Source organism: Watersipora subatra, chromosome 2 (assembly GCF_963576615.1).
Source record: "Watersipora subatra chromosome 2, tzWatSuba1.1, whole genome shotgun sequence".
NCBI lineage: Eukaryota > Metazoa > Bryozoa > Gymnolaemata > Cheilostomatida > Watersiporidae > Watersipora > Watersipora subatra.
The window spans coordinates 72,004,024-72,023,752 of record NC_088709.1 but is presented as its reverse complement, the minus strand read 5'-3'; the positions used below and the strand labels follow the sequence as shown (position 1 = coordinate 72,023,752).

At 35.3% G+C, this 19,729-nt stretch overlaps 1 protein-coding gene across 2 annotated transcripts; it reads right to left on the bottom strand.

The window, feature by feature from the left end:
* Positions 1–3,951: 3,951 nt before the first annotated feature.
* On the bottom strand, positions 3,952–18,645 carry LOC137387853 (arylalkylamine N-acetyltransferase-like 2). 2 transcript variants are annotated; one of them, XM_068074367.1, is made up of 4 exons: positions 18,490–18,645; positions 7,962–8,165; positions 7,312–7,520; positions 3,952–4,591 (listed from the first exon to the last, which is right to left on the bottom strand). In XM_068074367.1, exons 1-4 carry the CDS (start codon positions 18,508–18,510, stop codon positions 4,303–4,305), a joined length of 723 nt encoding a protein of 240 aa, XP_067930468.1. In that variant the 5' UTR covers positions 18,511–18,645; the 3' UTR covers positions 3,952–4,302. The 2 variants fall into 2 exon arrangements, with proteins under 2 accessions (XP_067930468.1, XP_067930467.1); XM_068074366.1 differs by lacking the exon at positions 18,490–18,645 and adding an exon at positions 14,219–14,334.
* Between the last annotated feature and the right edge of the window lie 1,084 nt (positions 18,646–19,729).

The following is a 19,729-nucleotide window of genomic DNA, read 5'->3' as shown; positions in this document are numbered from 1 at the left end:
TTGTTTAGTTACTAAAAATAATAAGCTAAAATAATCTCAAGATTGAAATCTAATGGTTCGAAGAAAGGTTAGCAGTTACTAAATAGAATTTCGCTAGTATTTTGTTTTAATTTCAAGAACCTAAACTATACAGTCAAAATTGCTACAAAAAATTTTTTTAATTTACCAATGCATCGGTAAAAAACTTCACCTTATCTCGGTGTGTAGTTCTTCAAATCATCTTAATAAGTGCATTTGAGGTTAGTCTATAAGACTGCATGGTGTTTTAGGAAGTTATTTGTAGTTGTATAACATTATTTTAATAATATGATGTAGAAATTAATTGTAATAATAGTCAAAGTAAGTCTAATTTACAAGTATTAAAAATTAATCGTGAGATGAGTTCTATTATAGTACTAGAGCTGCCACCTCTCTTGTACTTACTGGCGCTATAACATGAACCAATGTGCAGATTATTGCTAAAATGTACAAATACTGCATGATAAAAATTTGTATTGATTATCAACTTCCTACCTATACAGAAATCAGAGTTTAATATTTAGTCATGTTGCCAGTGTAAAAAGTATCTTGTCATAGCTTTATTAAACTATAAATTAAACTGTATGAAAGTATAAACAACTTTAACCAAAAGCTGTACACTGGACAACTTTAGAGCTAAAAAATATTTGATGTGCAAAAAATAGATACTGACTATTTGTATCAGTATCAATACTCACTCTGCCGTTTGCTTTTTTACAAGCATTTTCAATAACTATTTACTGCATTTAGCAAAAACTATATACTCACTGGCAAAAAGAGCTGAAACCAGTTTTTGAAAAAATTCCACTATTCATGCTCTGTTGACTAGTAACTGATAACCGGTAACTAGTTATTGGAAACTGATAACTAGTAATTCATAACTAGTCACTGATAACCAGTAACTCATAACTGGTAATCGGCAACTAATAACTGGTAACTGGAACTTGGTAACTGATAACTAGTAACTGATAACTAGTAACTGATAACTAGTAACTGATAACTAGTAACTAATAACTGGTTTACTGTAAAAAAGGTATCTTTGATCTGTTAGTATGTTTATCTGGTGTTCTAATAGAGAAAATCATGTCACATGTATTAGCCGTGTACAAACAGCTAGCACTGAGCCATAAGCAATGATTCATCATAAATTGTACTGCTGTCTAACATAATATTTAGCTGCCTCTCTGACGATTCGGAAGTGTTTGCTTTTATAAAGTCTGTGTAGCTAGTCTCTACTTAGCCTGTTATGCATTTGTATTTGTCAACAGTGAATCTGATGATTTCACATAGTGAGGTGGCAGAAGAGCAAATACCAAAAGCAAAATATTGTAAACAGTCAAGAATATACAGAGAAGCAGCACAACTGTAGTAAATATTTATCCTTGCTTAACACTTAGTTGTGTTGCAATTCAAAATTGTTCGTGTCTCAACTAAACAGCCTGGTTAAGCTGCGCACAGTATTTTGATAAATCTGCAATAAAGTTTTCTCAATAAATTTGAAAATATAGAGCAAAATCAAAAATCTTAAGGATTAAAAGAGAAGCAAGTGAAAAAGAAGGAATAATAAAGTTACTGGGCCACATGAGAGCAAAACTCCTTACATGCATATTAAGAAAAGACATACCCGGGTATGCTAAAAATAGGAATTAGCACTGTTCACATGCATTGAAGACCAGAGGGATTTTTTCAACTAATGGACTATTTAATTTTCCTGACACTTAGCTTTATTAAATAAAACCATATCAATTTAAACTTTGTTACTGGCACTCTTCACTGTTCTGTCTCTTCTTTTACACAAAATTCACTGAGTTTCCAAAGTCTATGTAAAGTTTTTGCATGGTATTGTGTAAGTAATTTTAAATAATGTAAAACATGAAGTTGGTGCAAGTTTTTAAATTCAGCTTAGATTATGAAAATCTCAAAGTTATCCTTAAAAAAATGGTTCTCTCTTTTGCTGGGAAAAATGCTGCATTGGAAAATTTGGAGAATCTTTTTCTTGTTTTATTTTAGATATAAATGTTCTTTTCTTTTTTTTCTTTGCAAAATAGATGTTACTGTGGAAAAGTGAAAAAAATTGAGTTAAATTGACATTGAAGGTGTGTGATCCTCTGAATTTAACATAAGTTTATTGTAGCTATGGACTTTAAACTAAGTGTAAGTAATAAGGAAAAATAGGAAAAGTTGGCGATCAAACCCATACTACCAGTTAGTGTACATCAATTTAAGAAGTTAGATTTAATTTTTGCTATTTGGAAGACCAAATAGGTAAGTTTGGAAAGATCTTGCAACAAATTAGGCAGTTTACATGTACTTCACTGTTAGTATAACATAAAACCCTATAGTGTGAATGCTCCTGAAACGGATTATTTACGTTGTAGAAGCATCTAATGTTGTGAACTGGACAATCTGATGATTTGAGTTAATTGAAACTCAGTTGCATGGCATCTGAAAGTGTCATTGGTCATTGCATGTGCTAGCATGTTTACTAGAGCCTTGGGTATCTTTTGAGTTTGAGACAAAGTAAAAGAAGACAACTCTGAAGGTGCAAACACACAAGGCGATATTTTGCGTGATGCCGCGCTGCAGGCGCTAGAACTCGCTCAGTGGGCTCATGCAGAGCGATAACGCTAGACATTCTCTATCACAACTTTATCGCGCATGAGATGTATTTCGATTGGTTGGTTTTTTCCAGAATGCAATTATATGTCTGGTGATTTTTTCATATCGATGTTTGCCAATGTACAGCAACAACATTTTGCTATTTTGTTACAACTGAAACTCCATCAAAACGAACAGTGATTTTTCATAGAGTTAATAAAACGCATACAGTCCTGTACGACGCAACGCACAAAAGTTACAAAGAAACCCAGTTGAAAACCAGCATTTGGGAATCAATCATTGCGCAGGTTGACCATCTTGAGAATAGTAAATATTTATTACATTGAAAATAAAAAACTACCATAAAATAAAGTGTATGTAAAATCCTAAAATATCACTGTTAAAAATGCAAGAATCGTTCTTTCTTATGTCTTCTTGTAGTGAACAGTCTATGAAAGTGAGATAGGCCAAATAACAAAAGCGGAAGTAGTTTAGGTCGTTGCTTAGAAGGTGCCATATTGACTTGAATTTATTAACAACTCCTAAGAAACTAATGATGCAGAATTTTATTGGCAGTTTGTGAGCATGCCCATATTATCATTTGCTAGTGAATCGCTCGAGTGTGTTTAGGCAGAACCCAGTGATATCTCCACGGTTCTCATGACGCACGCAGTAAAATGGCTTAATGTGTAAGGACCTCTATGCTATAATACTGATATACTGCAGATTTTTAAATTATATGATTCTTGAGTTATATATGAAATATGGCTGAATAAAAATGTTTTATAGCGTTGGTTTGGTGTAACAATTTGAACGTCCTTTGGCACATTATTTTTTTAATTTGATATATTTTTTATGACGTTTTTATTCAGAGTTGGATAAAAAAGGTCCAAAATGATTACTGAAAAACCTCTAAATGAATGGCACCTCTATAAGAAAAGGGTTGAAAAGTAGACTGCCAAAAATATATTCAAAAATAAAATTAAATGAGAAGGGAGGGGAAGGAAGGAAAGAGAGAGAAAGAGAGAAGGAGAGAGGGAGAGGGGGAGACGGAGGGAGAGGGTGACAGAGAGGGAGAGTGGATAAGAGAGAGGGAGAGAGAGGGAGAGAAAGTGAGAGAGAAAGAGAGAGAGAGAGAGAGAGAGAGAGAGAGAGAGAGAGAGAGAGAGAGAGAGAGAGAGAGAGAGAAAGAGGGAGGGAGAGAGAGAGGGAGAGAGAGAGAGAGGGAGAGAGGGAGAGAGAGGGAGAAAGGGAGAGAGGGAGAGAGGGAGAGACAACATCCAGAATCACTGTGGCAGTTTCCGATTTTGAAGCAAATGACAACATCGTTTCGGCTAGGACTATTTATTCTAATGAAATAAAATAAAACAAGACATAGTTCTAGCTCGAATAAAAAAATGATCTCCTAGAATCAGAATTTTAGCAAAAATTGGCTCTTTTTTCTCAAAAAACCAATGATGTATTTAAATAGTGTATGAAATAACTTCATCACTATTTGGGGTAAATTAAAAGATACAAATTCATATAGCAGCATTAGAAGGATACAAAAATACAAACCCATAAGGGGATACTTTACTCAAATCTAAACCCACTCTAATAAGAGTCTGATTATCAGTCTGAACTAAAAAGTGGTTGCCGCGGTAACTCTGTGGTTGCCACAATAACTCTATGGTTGCCATAGTAACTCTAAATGCGCTTAGCAACCAAAACGGCATTAATATTCGTCTTTTTGATACGCTCAGGCACTTGTGAATAGTTGGAATATTCGGAGAAGGGCAACTCCAATACTTTATCAAAGTCAAATTTCTGAACAAACACTTTTTCAGTATAGTAATTCGTTACTTCAGCAATTATGACAGGAAATCCTTTTTCCTTCGCCTCGTGGAGAACTTGCTGTGTGAGGCGGCAGGCTAAACCTCTTCTGGTGTATTCCGGCAGGATGCTCAGGAGACTGATGACCCAGACACGGTCAACACTGTAGCAGGAATTAAAAAAATCTTTGAATGGACATGCAAAAAAGATTTATTTATGAAAAAGAATATGCAGTTTGAAATATAAAGTTAATCTCAACGTTTAGTTTCTAAAAAAAGTGTTTTGGCAATGTAAGCACATGAACAAAAATCCATAAAACTTTAATCTATTAATTTGGAAAATCATTAACAAAAACAACTTTAAATGATACTTTACTTGATAACTCTCTCAGTCCTGCTGCTGAAAATACCAATAGTGACAAATGAAGTCTCACTAAATTTCATACATGTTTATACCCTTACGTATTGGCTTTTTTCCCTTTATGTAGCCTTAGATCATACTAGCACCCAAACCTACTTATCACAGGGAAAATGAATGACTATTTATTGGACCAAGCTGCTTGATGACAATTATAATGTCATTCATGACTTTTGGTTTCTGATGTGAAAAGGTTGTAATGTCAGCATGTAGAATAACTTCTGATTGATTTTTTCACTATCCGCACAACTAGTACTACAGAATCAAGGGCAAACAAAGAGTCGTGTGTTTCTTTCTGATTCTCACTTGATTTTTTCCTGTTGTCAGCTCTTTTGAGCTAATAGAGTTCAGTATTATTTTTATGATGAAGTATACAAATTTTGAGCTCATGTAAATTTTTAGTCCGCTAGGTGATCAAAAACCGCTAGTTTGAGGTTATTTCATTATCTCTGACTCTTATGAACAAACTTCAAGTAAGGTGAGTCTTATGATGGATCAAGTTGGAAAGTCAGAACACAAAACAAAATGCAGGTGTTGTACCACTATAACGGTAATATTCAATGAAATCATTTTTTTATAACTAGGGCTATTGTTAGTAACTTGGAAGTGCTTAAATTAATTACCGGTAAAGTAAAAACAGTCAATTAAAATATGTATACATATAATACATATCTATATATATATTTCTCAAAACTTGTAGCCTGTTTTCTGTCGTCTGTTTTCGGTATGTTCAGCTATAGTTAGAATCTTGGAATAAAGAATTCGTATCGAAGAAGACTTGATCTTGGACCTTTCCCATTTGCCTGTCCGATGCCGTACCAATTAGGCCACAGAGATTGATTTAAACGCTAGCCGATATATGTCGCTATCTGGGAGCAAGTTCCCAACGGTTTTGCGTACTACGCATGGTGATAGCGTAGCATGAGACCAATAGCTCTCATTAGTAAGCTTAATAAGATTTTTCATTTGCAATGTGCCAGGCTAATAGCAAGTGGCAGGCAACTCTCATTACTTCTCATTGCTTATAAGCTGATTATTAATACCCGGGCAACACCAAAAAACACAGCTAGTATCTATATATATCTATATATTTTTTTAATCAACTGTTTTATATACAGATATATATATATATACATATACAAATATATATATATATATTTCTCAAATTTTGTTGTCTGTCATCTGTCTGTCCTTCGGTATGTCCAGTTATAGCTATTAAAATCTACGTTTTAAAATTCCGCAATCTGATAGATTTTAACTCATGGAGACTGCGACTGCAAGTTTTTTTTCCATGCAATCTACCGCTGAGCTATGCAAGGCATATTGATCAAAGAAATTATCATATACCGTATAGCGTATGCACACTCTAAATGTCGTATTATTGGAAACTGTATGAATTCTATTAACTCTATGAAATACGATGCTTTTGCATGTTTTTTTAACTTTTATTTTCTGTTTTTTGTAAGGTTTAATTGCTATATCACGGTCAAGGCCAATTATTTTCACAAGAACAATTGTATTATCTCTATAGGAAGAGCCTCTACATTCTCTATCCGTATGGTCAGACAAACACAGTACAATGTCTCATTTTTATATTTGTACACATTTCAAAGTTTTGATGGATAGTCTCTGGTGGAACAGTAATCTTTTTATACATACACGCATGCACGCACACACACTTCTATGCAAGAATCATTATTATTAATTTAACATATTCCAGAGTTTTATATTTTGTTTGGTTCAGTTTGTATTAACTGTATTATTACCGAATCATCTTTTATTGTAATCGTACCAAAACAGACTTAATTTAGCTATTACTTGCTAATTATTTCACATTTACATTTAAACTCTTTTATTGTTTGTTTTGTTTTTTTACCTGCACAAAAATTTTTTCTCATAATATGAAGCTTGAAAGTTACAGTTGTTTGACAAAGTTTTAAAACCTTTACAGTTGTTTTTATTTTCTCTTAAATTATTTCAACTACACAAAACACTTTTCTCATGATAGGTTACCTATCATGTTTTTTCATGTTACCTATGTAGTTTGAATGTTAGAATGACAAATGTTGTTATATATGTTTTCATTTTTTCTCTTAATTTATTTCAAATACACGAAACTATTTTCTCATGATATGCAGTTTGAAAGTTAGAATGGCAAATGTTGCTTTATGTTAAATACAAGTAAGTTTTCTGTCCAAAAAGTGTTTTATCATCCGGGCAACACCGGGTAGTACCGCTAGTATATATATATATATATATATATATATATATATATATATATATATACATATATATACACATGTATACATATATATACAGTATATATATGTATATACTGTATATGTATAACATCCAATGTATATATACATTGGATGTTAAAGCGTAGTCTGCTGAATTTTAAGTAGACACATTCGTGATTATTTTTAAAACAAGTTAAAACCTCCTAAAAAAGTGAAAACTGTTTACCCATATATTTGGCAGGCATCACCCTTTCTACTAAGCTGGTTTAGAAAGTAGTCCATTGCTTCCAATTTTGCCACAAGAGTTTTGTCAGAGAAATGCTTGTTGAAGTTTCGTATGTCTTTTAGGTAAGCCTTTTTATGGTCTTCTGGATGGATGGGAGCTGTTTTATTTTTTTCAGCAGTACGTACAGTTGAAAAAAGAAAACCAGCTACCTGCAGCAAAAAAGACATCGATAAGTTATTTCATGAGGCAATTATAAAACTAAGTGTGCAAGATTAACAAAAGTATGTACATGGTAAATAGTTGTTGAAATTAGTTGAAGCTGGAACAGTTTATATCTAGAGTGCTAACAACTGCCTTAAAACTATCTTTTCACCTTCGGTGCGTTGTCAGTGAATATCATTGTGAGTTAAAGAGCTGAAATAAAACAATATTCCAGCCGACCACAGATTCCAAATAATTATTGACCAGAATATTTGAGATTTGATAGTGGTTAGATCACTATTATATACAAGACAACAATATAGATCCTTTCAAAAATGCATGTTCTAATATTTTAGTAATTGGAGAGTTATACAAAATTAGAGAAAATTGTGTAAAGAAGATGAAACACTTCCAAGAATCCAGCCAGTAGTTAACTTCTAAAAACTTACCTTTTGATTTTCAGGATCCCATGCTACAATGAGAGGTAGGTCATTGCACAGTACATGATCAAGAAAGATAGCGTCAAGACTTTTTTTGTGGTCCTCGATATTTTCACCCGCTAACGCACCAGTAGTAAGGGTTCCATTTGTCCAGAAATTGTACCAAGGTGGTAAAAGCTCTCGCCATCGAGTAGCTTTTTCTTCGTACCAAATCTTCAACAAACATAAAGCATTGTATATCAGTAACCAATACAGTAATACCTTCATATAGGAGCTTGACGTATTCAACAACTGAGCTTGTATGTCAATTCCCTCACACATGCACCTCAACTCAATCAATACCGAATAAACTGTTTTACTTGAAGGACCAGCCACTCTCTAAAAGCGTTCTACTAAATTTGGTATCACTGGCAGCAAGCTATTGAAGATTTAGACAAAACCAAGAAATACCAAGGCTAGTATAATGCCTGTTGTATATGCAGGCGTCTCTGGCGTGCCCGACTATGTTTTAGGAATTTGGGCTGAGGCAGCCAGATCCGCTTTGGAAGGCTAAGCCTCTAAACGGGCCTATAGGATCATTTAGCCTTGTCGACTACTGAACACCTAAAGCCTGGTTCCCATATCGATTGCAAGACTCTGGCGGTAACTTGCGCAGCAAAACGCTTGCGACGCTAGGCTCAGCGGCATCTGTTCACATATAAAGCTGCATCGCTAAACATAATCGCGGAATCAAATAAAATGTTCGCTCGCCATGTCATTTCTATAATGGTGACCTTCACCTGTACAGTGCATTTCGGAAAGGTTTTGCCTGCGGCCTTTTGCTAAATTTGAACAACGCTAAACTATTGCGATGCCACCGGCAACTACCGGCAGTACCCAGCGCGTAGGTTCCCATTTCACCGCTAGTAGCCTGCGATGCTGTCGCAGGTGCTTTGCGACATATACGGAAACCAGGCTTAAGTATATATACCAGGGCGAATGGACAAGCTTCCATTTTCTGTTTAATAATATATCATGATGTTTTGTATTACGACACTGAACGGAAAAAACACAACAATGTTCCTAATCTGTTTGCTAACTGCTGGTTGGCATGTTGAGTATTAAATGGAACTTTTAAGAGAAATATCACTTCAAAAATCAATTGGTTTCCAGCAGCAATATAGAGAAGTAGTTTAGCAGAAGCAGAGTAGAGATATAGAAGCAGAATAGAGTTTATATAGATATTAAAACAAGGCTTTTCCTACTGTATTAAGGTTGACGTGATATGCAATTTAATACACTTCTTTTAGCCTCACTCTACCTTAAGTTGAGTACTATTCACTGATTCTGATTAATCAATCATTGTGTTTCCAATTCTTTCTGCTGTGTTGCGATTGGGCTCAGATTTTTTCCGCTCCGAATAATACAAACTGTAAAAGTTGAACGCCTTCGATGCGTTTGCTAAATTTGTGCAAAGGCATTTGCTGCGATACATCGCGAACCTTGGAAAATCTACATACTGCATTTTCGAATCACTGAAATGGCAGAGTGCAAATTTGTCAGCAGCGGGCAACATTGAACCCACTCATAGCATTGAAACACCTGCACGCTTGTGCTTTGGTTCAGCGCATAATGCGCAGATGTTTTTATTTCTCCTAGTAGTTGGTCATTCCAAAGACTTCATTATTGGTGCGATACATCTAGATATCAGGGCAGAGCGGACTCGACCGGCAAATGAACTTGTTAATCAATTCAAGACAAAGAAACAAAACGCTGAGTAGAATCACTCAAGCAAAACCTTATTCAGGCACAACTACATATTGTGTAAACATCCTGGAACTCTTTAAGCTGCTGAGTTAAATATGAGTCTCATAACGATTATATATTTACATTTTATATATATTTATTGGCAGCTTTATGTGACCAAATTTATACTTGCAAGGATAGAATGTGAACAGCCAAACCTTGGCATTCTAGGTTAATCTACTACAATATTTGTTTTATATGTTAAAATAATTGGAGCAATTGTTTTTGTAACCAAATGATGTCACTTATTTAATTGGGTTCCAAAATTACAGAATCAATAAAGTTTCAAGTATTTAAATGTATCATTATAAAAAATACATGCGCAAATAAAATTAAACCAATAAACTATATGTAAAAAACTAAATAAAATCCTAATTATAAACAGAGGTGCTTATCATCTCCTTCAAGTTAAAGACTAGGAAATTGGGGTGAGAGCATAGGCACAGACTAGTGTACCAAAGATGATAGCTGGCAATAATAGTTTTAAGCTAAAAATGCTGAAACAACAAAAATATATTTATAAAGGATGAGCCATAGTGTTTATTAAATTGACTAAGGTTTGTAGTCTTGTAGAGACAAGTCTTATAATGGAACCAATGTAATTCGAAAGGTAATAAAATTAGATCAACAAGTCTTTTACTATATTTTGTATTGACATATAAAATACTTTTTTAGAAAATATGTTTTGTTTACTACGAGTATTCAATAGCTCAAGCTTTGTTAGTTCCAAGAAATAATAAAATGATGTTTGTATTCTCTGCTTTACAACGTTGAGACAATCTGCGAGTGTCTTATTTTATCTATTGACTTGAGTAGTTTATCATACAAATGATGACATCACTTATTGATCAACTTTTCTTCAACTCTGTGTTGACTGAACAATACAAATACAATAAAACTAAATGTGAATGTTTATTTTTAATAGTAAGTTAAAGGTACCTCGGAGGTACACGTTTTCACACAAACTCTGAAAGTGATGTATAAACATTGACTGTTTACTAAAGAAATAATCAACGTTGACTAAAAGTTTTCATGGTGTGCGTAGAAACAAGTCTGCTCAGGCATTTTAAAAAATAAATATTAAAGAAATCATCAACTTAGCAAAAATGCTAGTTTTATTATAATGTTCCACCCAAAGGACTTTGAGTAGGTAGTTTTTGAATGTTGAAAGTTGCATGCACTCTGGTCATTATGTATAATCAGCAAGCTTCACACAAAAGATTCAACAGCCGTGAAGATACTTCTATTACGCATGCCATGCTATTTGATAATCCTTTTCATACGCAATCGATTTTCTTAGCATTCTAAAGATGTGATGTCAGCTCATAGTGTCTGCTGTAACTAGATACATGTAGTAGTGTTAAGTACTTTCTTATTTGTAACAATTTAGAAAATTTTGACTTATTCACTTAATGAAGATTAACTTTAGACAGCGAATTTGACAGTTTGGTAATTTGCTCGTCAATACATAAAGAACGTAAACCAACAGTAAAAGAGCTGGGAATATCATGTTTCATGCAAACTATTGCTAGAGAAAATGAAGACAATGTGTCATTCTACCATAATACTCTCTACCCATTAGTAAGAGACGAGTATAACTGGAGTGGCTCAGAACCTCGTCACATGACGGGGGAATTTTCTGTTTTTGTCTAATATTTAATATTTCATGCCAAATTTTACCAATTTTTTCGAGATTTATATTTTTTTATACATTTCTCTATTTTTCTATACATTTTCCAAATACCTCTCTGTGTACAATAATCTTATGCAAGATTCTGCAACTATTCATGCACATTTTGCATAATATGTTATCTCATATTTCTTAACAGTATTGGGTTATTACTAGTGGGTTATTGCAATATAGCTGTGATAGAATATAGCATTGTAGCAAGTGTCTAATATTAATCATGATACATGATTAAATGCAACTGGGCATGTGCAAGACATGTGACAAAAACAGAAATTTCCCCCGTCACTTGTTGTGAGCCACTCCAGTTATACTCGTCCATTAGTAAGGCGTATCGAGACAAACATTCTCATCGCTACTCCGTATGAATACTCCATGGACAAGTCTCTGACACAAGACAAGTAAGACTTACAGATGCAACTAACTTTTCAATTATGCGATACCTAACTTCTCATAGCAGTTGCAGTTTATGTACATTTAGTGTGTAAATGAATCGTCTACAACTGTTAGTACAGGAAGTACTCCTTGATTGAACATACGATTGCCATGCTCCGACAGACAACATCAACTTCATAACGACTGTTTACACACGCGGTTAATCAAGTTTGAGTTATGTGCATGATGGAAATGGCAAAAACTTTCACGCCAAGCGAGTCATTTCACTAGCAAATTTTATTGATTGTTTCATGCTTGCGAAAAATGGAAATAGCACTTGCAAAGGATTCACATGAAAATTACTCGCAAGCTATTCCATTTTAAACATTTTGGACACTTTAGTCACTCCTATTTTTCAAAAGCAAGTGGCTAAGCAAGACAGGAAGGCTCTGCTATGATGCCTGGTGTAGAATTCCTCAGCTTGTTTTACAAAGTGCCTGTATTAATCCACAATATCTAAATGTTTGTTGAAAAACTTTTCTAATGATAACTCAATGTGCACACAACTCCGTGTCAGTATAATCTACACAATGAAAGTCTGTAACGTTTGTGACTAAGCGAAACTACGAATAGTATAGCCTACTATAGCTATCAACATTGATGGCAGCAGCTCTTGATTGATAAGAGTATGACCAGACTCAAGGTCAAAAGCTGTATCTCATCATTTACTGTCATAGGCCTACACTTTGTTCAACTCATTTACCAGACAAATTTACATAAACTGAGGCTTTTCATTTTGGTCAAACTGTGAAATGGTAAGCTTTCCTCTTACAAAATGTTATAACAAGATAGATATATCTATGAAAGCAGCCGTGGCTGAGTGGTCTAGACTGACTGACCTGCAAACAAAAGTTTGGGTTCAATTCCCAGTAAAGGTCGTTGGTGGGGACAAGAATGACATCCAACCTTAAACTGCTGTCTGCAAACGGTCATTTCTCCAGTTGTTAAGGTTCTCTTGCCCCTAGACTCAGACATCTTTCGCCAAGAATGTGCAATAATGTTCTTAAAAACACACAGCCTCTACTTGCAGGAAGAAAAGCCGGCATCATACTTGATCTCTGAGGCATCGCTCACATTTGATATTTGTAAGAATCCAGTAAAACTCTTCTAAATGGAGTTCATATTAAGTTACAAGTTACCGTCAAATTGGGTTCACTAAGGTTGACCAAGCAACCTTGAATAGTCTATCACAAAATGGTTCATCAACCAGTAAATGAAGCATTGAATCAACCATATTTGTGTCCATCAGCAACACCAGTTACAACAATTGGTCAAGGTAGAAAGAATAACAGTACTTGATTTTATTAGATTCTTTGCTTCAGCTAATTTAATTTAAATGAAAAAGATACAAGTGAGCAGAATTTTATCATTACTATTGGCTATTGTAGTGTTCCCTTGACCAATGAAAAAGCAAACAAACCTTACATTACGGGCAGATAGTGCAGTCAACCTAGATTGCTATACGCTCAAGTGATTTCTCTGTGAATGACTCATATTCAGACAAGCTATACTTGTAGTTTTAACTTTTCATTAAGCACTCGACTACAAACAGTATACATCTTAGTTCATGTAACATTTACCCTAAAATCCTGTCCCTATATAATCCTGTCCCTATATAATCCTGTCCCTATATAATCCTGTCCCTATATAATCCTGTCCCTATATAATCCTGTCCCGATACAATCCTGTCCCTATATAATCATGTCCCAATATAATCCTGTCCCTATATAATCCTGTCCCTATATAATCCTGTCCCTATATAATCCTGTCCCGATACAATCCTGTCCCTATATAATCATGACCCTATATAATCCTGTCCCTATACAATCCTAGCGCAATTTGAACTTATTTAGCAACTGATTGTACTCGTAACAGGATATCCTGGTACATTCCACCAACAGCTTTGTGAAAAAATAGGTAACACACATGCTACTGCACCAGGAAAGATTGGTAACAGCTCTGTCTGAGGGTAAGGATGTCTTTCTGGATAATATCACGACGTAGTAAACAATTGCAGGCTATGGGCCTATAACTACCATTTTCTAGCTACACTCACCAAACAAAAACCACTGAACGCACCAGATATTAACAACTTATATAAAAAATTCAGGACCTATGTTGTTATTTCCCTATATAGCCTGATTTGCATTTATCTATACCGATACCGACTGGTGAAATCAAGTTGACATCAAATAAAATTGAATATCAACCGTGAACTCTGACGCCTGAAACCTCAGCTTTGTCCGTAACCATTATAGCTTTCTGGTTCTCTGCCATATACAATACATTAAACTAGAACACACTATGGTGAACCCCTAGTAGTCTTGCTAATTCCCCCATGTCCCGGTTGATTACCTACCTGTATCTCTATCTCGCCCATCTCTACCAGTGATTTCTTTATAGAGGTCTGCAACTTTTCGTGTCAAAAACTAAAGACCTCAAATCATGACGTTGACCTTGTAGGTGCCACATTCGCCTTATCAATGGCCTATCACTGATGCCTTGCATACCGGCGAGGGTAGCAAATGGTTCACAACATCAGCTGTGCCCTTTGTCAACCTCTTTCCAAGCCACTCCACTGGTCAGTTTTAAGAGCTAACCAGTTTCGCAATAGGGGGAGGGTCTTAGACCGGTTTGTGAAAAGCTTTTATTGAAAACTGGGTTGGCATTGGTTTATATCAGCTCACATCCTGTTCGGTAGCTTGGGCTCCACAGGGCGATCTCGCAATTGGTAGATGACTTGCAGATAGCGTACGACGTTTAACAACTGTAAAAAAGTGGTGCCTCTGTTCTTCGACTAGGATATGAAGTTCTACTGAAAGTAAAACGAAGTGAAAACCCCCTTGACACGAATATGCTGAAACTATACTATGTATTATTGTGCAATGTATAGGGGTTATTCACTGTTTCTCGATATCCTTTTGGATGGCTAAAGATCAGGGGCTAGTACAATATTCTAGACAGTCTTACTATTTGTTGACAAACAATCTCTGTATGAACCGACTATTAAACGACATTCAGCGACCGTGACCTTCATACATTTTTGGTGCTCAAAAGTTTTAACAGCTGTAAGGCATCCAACCCAACGCAAGAAATAAACATCATATCACAGTTTCCTTCAGTAGGTCTATTGCGCAACGCAACCGCAATCTTCTGGTGCACGATTGGCTATCTGTCATGATGACACAGGAATTTCAATGATCGATGCAAGGCTTACAAGTCCGTTTATTACAAAATTCTTTGAAAGCAGGCATGGCCAGGACAAGGTCGATTCTTTATGGAAAATAATTAGAGAGCAGACAACTTTACGCATTTAAGAATAGCTTCATGAAACAATTTATAACCGTGGGTGCGTGCTTACGCTTGAGCAGTAGGAGGGTCAGTAACAACCAAAGTCTTAATAGTTAAATGGTTGGCTAGCCGGCCAAACAATTAAAGCAATTAATGCCTTGGGCAATATTGTTACCACATTGTTTTCTGTTGTCTAAAGCCTTTGAAGAGCTTTGTTTAGAATATCCTAAAATACACCATATCAATACCGCAAGTACGAGTGAGTTGTCATTCCATATAGCATTGCTAGTTCATGCCGCTGAGTATTTCAAATCTATTGTCAGCCACTGCCTATCACAACAATATTACACATATCGCTATTGTGATATTTTGAGAGTGGGCTAATTTTAGCATCAATTTATTAACTTCATATTTGTTCTTATAAAACTGTTTTATATATTGGCTCTTTCGCTACAAAATTAATTTCTGTACAGGGACATAATTACATACTTGATAAAACTTAATATTTGACAAGAACCACATAAATACTTTTAACTTTTGAACCATGCAGTCTAGAAAATGTATTTTAATACCAAATCAATCAACATAAACTCTACACCAGCTGATGTCATAAAATATACCACAAACCTTTTGCGCAATGCAATATATTGATATTATATAATGTAGGCCTAATATATTTAATGTAGTTCAAAGCCTGTAAATTAAATGCACTGTCGGCAGCATTCCAATAAACATTCATACAGAGAACAGGCTGAGAAAAGCAAATTTATAGATAGTTCTAGCGTGGTTCTAAGACTAAACAATATAGTGGTGTATAAATTAGTTAAAAAGCTTGTGCCAAACCTCTTTCACATAGCTATTAAAGAAAACTATTATTCATGCATGTTTACTGTTTTAATTGTTATTACATACCAGTATTTCTCAAGTTATCATACCAATACTGGAGCTTGGTTATATACAAGGAATTGTCCTCTCAATATTAAAGTCTGATAGAGTTACAGTATTTCTTAGTTAATAACTTGTTGACCTTATGGTTGGTTGCCAATGAGCAAGCACTATTTATAAATTACACTTGTATCACTATATACTTTGTCTAGTAAACGAATGTTTTTATGTCCCGAACACACAAATAGTCAGATAAGACTGCGTGCAGAGCAAAATACAATAATTGCATTTTAATAATGTATTAAATAAATTAAACCCAATTATTGGGTTTAATTTATTTAATTTTAGATTGTAGCATAGATTCTGCCAGTTATCAAAAGCTGAGTGCCCTATCCCCAGTTTCAAGAATCTCTGCCTGTTGACTGCAAGAGGTCGGACCAAGTCAGTAGAGTTATGTAGTGCAGTGAAGGTCAGACCAAGTCAGTAGAGTTATTCAGTAGAGTTATGTAGTGCAGTGAAAGTCTTACCATGCTCAACGGGTGTTATAAAAAATATACTTTGAGTTTTAACCGATTATTGAAAGCAATATTGTTTATATTGCAAATAGTTTTGGTGCCTGTACGATTCCTTTTAAAAGAATCTTTGTTGAAAATCAGTAAGGAAATTATAACAAGGTAGCAGGGTGAAAATGAAGTATTCCTAATTTATACAAAGGTGTTCGCGATCAATGTTAGCATCCCCAGCAGAGTCAGTACTAGTGCATTTGCTGATGAAATCACTCAATATTTCTCTTTTGTCTTGCAAAGCAAGACAGCAAGCACTTGTAACTGTAACAGGCTAAGTATAGAGACCCTGTAATTTGTCACAAGCATGATATAAAGCGCCAGGAACCTGTGACAGGTGAGGTATAGAGTACCGGTAACTTGTGAAAGATGAGGTATAGAGTACCGGTAACTTTCGACAGCTTAGATATAGAGCACCTGTACCTCGTGACAAACTAGGTATAAAGCACCTGTAATTCGAAGCAGGCCAGGTATAAAGCACCTGCCACTCGTGGCAGGCTAAGTATAAAGGACCTGTAATTCGTGGCAGGTCAGGTATAAAGAACCTGCAACTCGTGGCAGGCTAGGTATAAAGCACCTGTAGTTTGAAGCAGGCCAGGTATAAAGCACCTGCAACTCATGGCAGGCTAAGTATAAAGGACCTGTAATTCGTGGCAGGTCAAGTATAAAGAACCTGCAACTCATGGCAGGCTAGGTATAAAGCACCTGTAATTCGAAGCAGGCCAGGTATAAAGCACCTGCAACTCGTGGCAGGCTAGGTATAAAGGACCTGTAATTCGTGGTAGGTCAGGTATAAAAAATTTGTACCTAGTGGCAATTTTCAACATAGTTCTACTAATGACCTTCTATTGTTCCCATTGAAATTGTCCAGTCATGGTCATTAGTTAAAAATAGGCTTTGCATTCACTCTAGTGTAGGATTGTTTGTGAGTCAACCTTTTCACTGCCAGTTACCATAACACAATGTACAAAAGACATTATGTTGAATGTGTAAATTACGTGTAAGTCAACATGTCTAGACTTGTCATATACGCTGTCGTTGGGCATCTGTGAGGGTTTTGCATGTGTTATTCATATGAGCGTACACCAAACTTTAAAAGTTGGATCTCAATCATATTCAATAGCCTTTTAAGAAATCTCAAAGTTGGTTATAAAAACATAAGATCAAACAAGTTGTTTGTCTTGATCATTTTATTTTCTCTCAAACTAATCATAAAAAAATAATACATCAAATAGCTTTTCCACATATACTATCATTATTATTAATATTGCTATCCTTGTTATGTTTGTTTGTACTTACGCAAATACCAGTTTTTGGGCTAACAAATTGCTCTAAAAGACTTAAAGTTACCAGAATCACATGTCCATTATTATTACCATTAATGTTTTTTAATTATTTATTATCTATTTATTATTAGTATAATCATTATTATCATACTAGTAACAAGTTTATTAGAACTAATTTAGTGATACAAGCAAAGCTCGGAAGTTTTGTGATATCGGGTCAAGCACTCTTCTGAGAGTCTCTTCTCTGGTTCTGAGACACAAACTGATACAACTGAAACCTAATGGCTGTATACTAGACACATTCAGTATAAGGATTCATGCATACTTCCCAATAAATGAAACAAACACACTCGCTACAACTCATTGACTGGTTGGCTGTCTCAAGTAGTTTTATTAACCTTTTCCCCCTTGCTGACAATGTCAGTAGTTGTCTATGGTTTGGTCAGAAGAGCAGAGCAGAATTTGAGAAGCAATATTTTCACCTTAAGAACTGTTGCAGTACAGATGCCTGCCTACCTAGCGTCTTGCTAAAAACCAATTTTCAGCTTACTGGTAGCTTAATGTCGTAATTGTCTGGTAGTTACAGTAAGTTGCCTTGCGCATACCTGTATATTGATGTCACTCATCTCTGGAAATCAGCTCTTTAGTGATAGCAGCTCAGATTCTTCAACGAGCTTACAGTTAGAGGTTGGGTGGTTATATTCGTCCCCTTCACACCATATCGTAAGCATACATAACTTACAGCGCAACCGTTTAGAAGGCCGGTTTATTACCGATGCTCACTCAGTACAATTCGGTAAGTAGTTCATTCATAATCAATCTTGGGAATAAAAGGGGCGGAGCTCACGCTCGTCAGTATGTAGTCAATAATTGGTTAGAAAATTCACTGATCAATGAATGGAGCAAAGAATGGCTGAGATTTATTGCTAATCAGTGGTTTGTGGCAGCATCACTAGTCATGGACCTTGCTAATTGGCTAACAACAATCAAGTACGTAGAACTCGACAACATTCATTGAAAGAATTTATGTTAGCTTTTATAGGTTCGCAGAGTGCATAAAGGTTGAATAACCTGTTATGTTATGTTAACCTGTTAAGACAAATAAGCACGTTTATTGTCCAAGAAAGAAACAGGTTTCTGGTACACCCACTATGGCTAACAAGCTACATTCCTCAGCTTCTTGTATCACCTTACCGTATGTAAAAGATGCTGCTCGGTCTTTCACGGCACACTAGTTAATTCCCTTGTTCATGCTCAGAAATCTCTACACATGAGAGTAGAGGGCCTTAGTGTATATTTGCATATGACAGGCACAGTCGCAGCTAAAGGCCTCTCTGTCATCTCAGAAAAAGTGCAAGCCTTTTATATGGTTCGCCTACGACAACAACAAGTGTTACATAAGTGTTACATGGCTATTACATAATTTGTAGTAAGACATTATTCAATACACAAAGAAAATGATATAATAAGTGGCTAAACATAGATATGCATACATGACAACTACTGCTACCGAAAATCCCTAAAATAAAAGTGTGAGTTTTTAAAATGTAGCCAATGTCTTGTGTGCTAAAGCCACCACACGTATAATCTTTACATTGCATTTTAGCGTCACCTTTGCTTGAATGCCACCTTTAATAGAAAGCCATTATAGGAAAAGGGTTTAAAAATAGAGCGCCACCCTTTAGTTGAACGCCGCCTGTAGTTGTTCCCCCATTGACATTCATAATGTCTCATTTTTGCGGACTCGTCATAAAAAGTGATCAGCAGAAAAGCATCTACACTATGGTACTTATAATGACTCTGTTCATCTATAACAATTCCTTTGTTGTTGCTGTAGTGGTTGCT